The 1,671-nt window shown below is 52.4% G+C and overlaps 1 protein-coding gene across 1 annotated transcript; it reads left to right on the top strand.

Moving 5' to 3' along the window:
• Positions 1-405: 405 nt before the first annotated feature.
• LOC100281006 (thioredoxin-related) lies at positions 406-1,015 on the top strand. Its single transcript, NM_001153925.1, has one exon. It carries the CDS (start codon positions 436-438, stop codon positions 793-795), a length of 360 nt encoding a protein of 119 aa, NP_001147397.1. The 5' UTR covers positions 406-435; the 3' UTR covers positions 796-1,015.
• Positions 1,016-1,671: the final 656 nt, after the last annotated feature.

A 1,671-nucleotide genomic window follows, 5' to 3' on the forward strand; every position in this document is an offset into this window, starting at 1 on the left:
TCTCGATCTGGTCATGCCATTTCCAAACAATTAAACTTGGCACGTAGGTTCCATAGAAAGAAAAGTTCGAAATGGTTGTCTCGACAATCTAAATGTTGATGTTATGGCACAAACCGTCAGGTACTGTGGTGAAATTGTTCTACCCACAGGCCGGTCACCGTCTTGCCCCAACCAACCCCCCAAGAAAATCAACGGAGGAGGAGCAGCCAGCCTCCAAAGCCGGGAAGACGAATCGCAATACTTCCCGCCTTAGCTCACCTAACACTAGCTCGGTGCCCCTCCACGTACTCCACGTCTCCACCTCGAAACGACGTGCGTGCGCACCCACTTCACCACCTCCGCTCTCTCCACTCCACAGCACACCACAGCCATATAGCCGCACCGCCAGCGCCAGGATCGAGCAAAGGCGCAACACGCGCGCGGGCGGTGAACGATATGCATCCGCTGGCGCTGGTGGAGGCGCTCGTCGGGGAACGGCAGCACTGGGCGCCGGCGGTGCGGCACGCGGCGGCGTGGGCGGGGGCGCTCGCGCTCGCGGTGTCCGTCGCGTCGTTCGCGCCGGAGGCGGCCTTCGTGTGGGCGCTGGCGGGAGGCGGCCCCGTGGCGGCGTGCGCGGCCGGGACGGTGCGCGTGCCGCTGGACGGCGGAGGGGACCACGTCTGCGTGCCGGCGCGGATGGCCGGGCGGTCCGGCATCGACCTGCTCGTGCCGCCGGCGTTCGCGGGGCTCGCGGTGGGCGCGTCCGCCTGCTTCGTCAGGGCTCTCGCCATCGGCCGCCGCCACGACGAGTACTAGCTAGACGCGTTTCTTGCATTGGAGCTGAGGCATGCATTACTGAGTTCTTCCTGTTTGCCAAGCGTACAAAAATACACAGCGTGCTACCATGAAACTTGTACATAACACGCCGGTTAATTAATTGTAACCTTACCATGGAAATGTGCTTTTATACGTATCCCCGTATGCAATATATATGAATTATCACTTATCAATACAATACAAATTCTTTGCACTGTCATTATATATAGTATGTATATAGTCATATATGCAGTTCCAGTATGCATGTAGACGTCAAACCTGTATTAATTCCTAGCACTGAGTAGCTCATCAGCCACCTCACTTTTTTTAGTGCAAAATTTGGTGACCTACAGAACTACCATTAGTAGCTAGGACTATACGTACGTCCTATCCAGCTCCACGCTCTACCAAACAGCCTGTCACCTGTCGTCACTAACAAAAACAGCAACTTCACCAAAAATCACGGCCGTGTACCGGCAAAAAACTTGGCCTTGTACGACACTACTGAATAAAGACCATTCTCCTCAAATCACTAGAAAAATAAAACTACAACAATATAAATGTCGTAATGTATTACATAGAAATGAATTTACAAAAAGCATACCTATATTTTAACTCTTGGTCATATAAATTTTACTTGAACAACTTTATTATGTGTTCCTTGAAATAAATTCTTCAAATGCTATGATCATATTCCAAAGTTCTTAGCTTTTCCACATGTGTTGATGTTGCCACCCAAAATACACCGACGAGATACGACAGGAAACACGAAGAGCCGGGAGGCTGCCGAGACGGCTGACGGGCCTCGGTCCCTCGATCAACAGTCTACATCCTGGCGTACGGCCAGGCTTCAAGGTTTGTCTGGCGTGCCACCTG

The sequence above is a fragment of the Zea mays genome, chromosome 1 (assembly GCF_902167145.1).
Source record: "Zea mays cultivar B73 chromosome 1, Zm-B73-REFERENCE-NAM-5.0, whole genome shotgun sequence".
Lineage (NCBI taxonomy): Eukaryota > Viridiplantae > Streptophyta > Magnoliopsida > Poales > Poaceae > Zea > Zea mays.

Bases quoted from the DNA above. Each gene is read 5' to 3' on its own strand.
- LOC100281006 (NM_001153925.1), top strand. From the start codon at position 436: ATGCATCCGCTGGCGCTGGTGGAGGCGCTCGTCGGGGAACGGCAGCAC.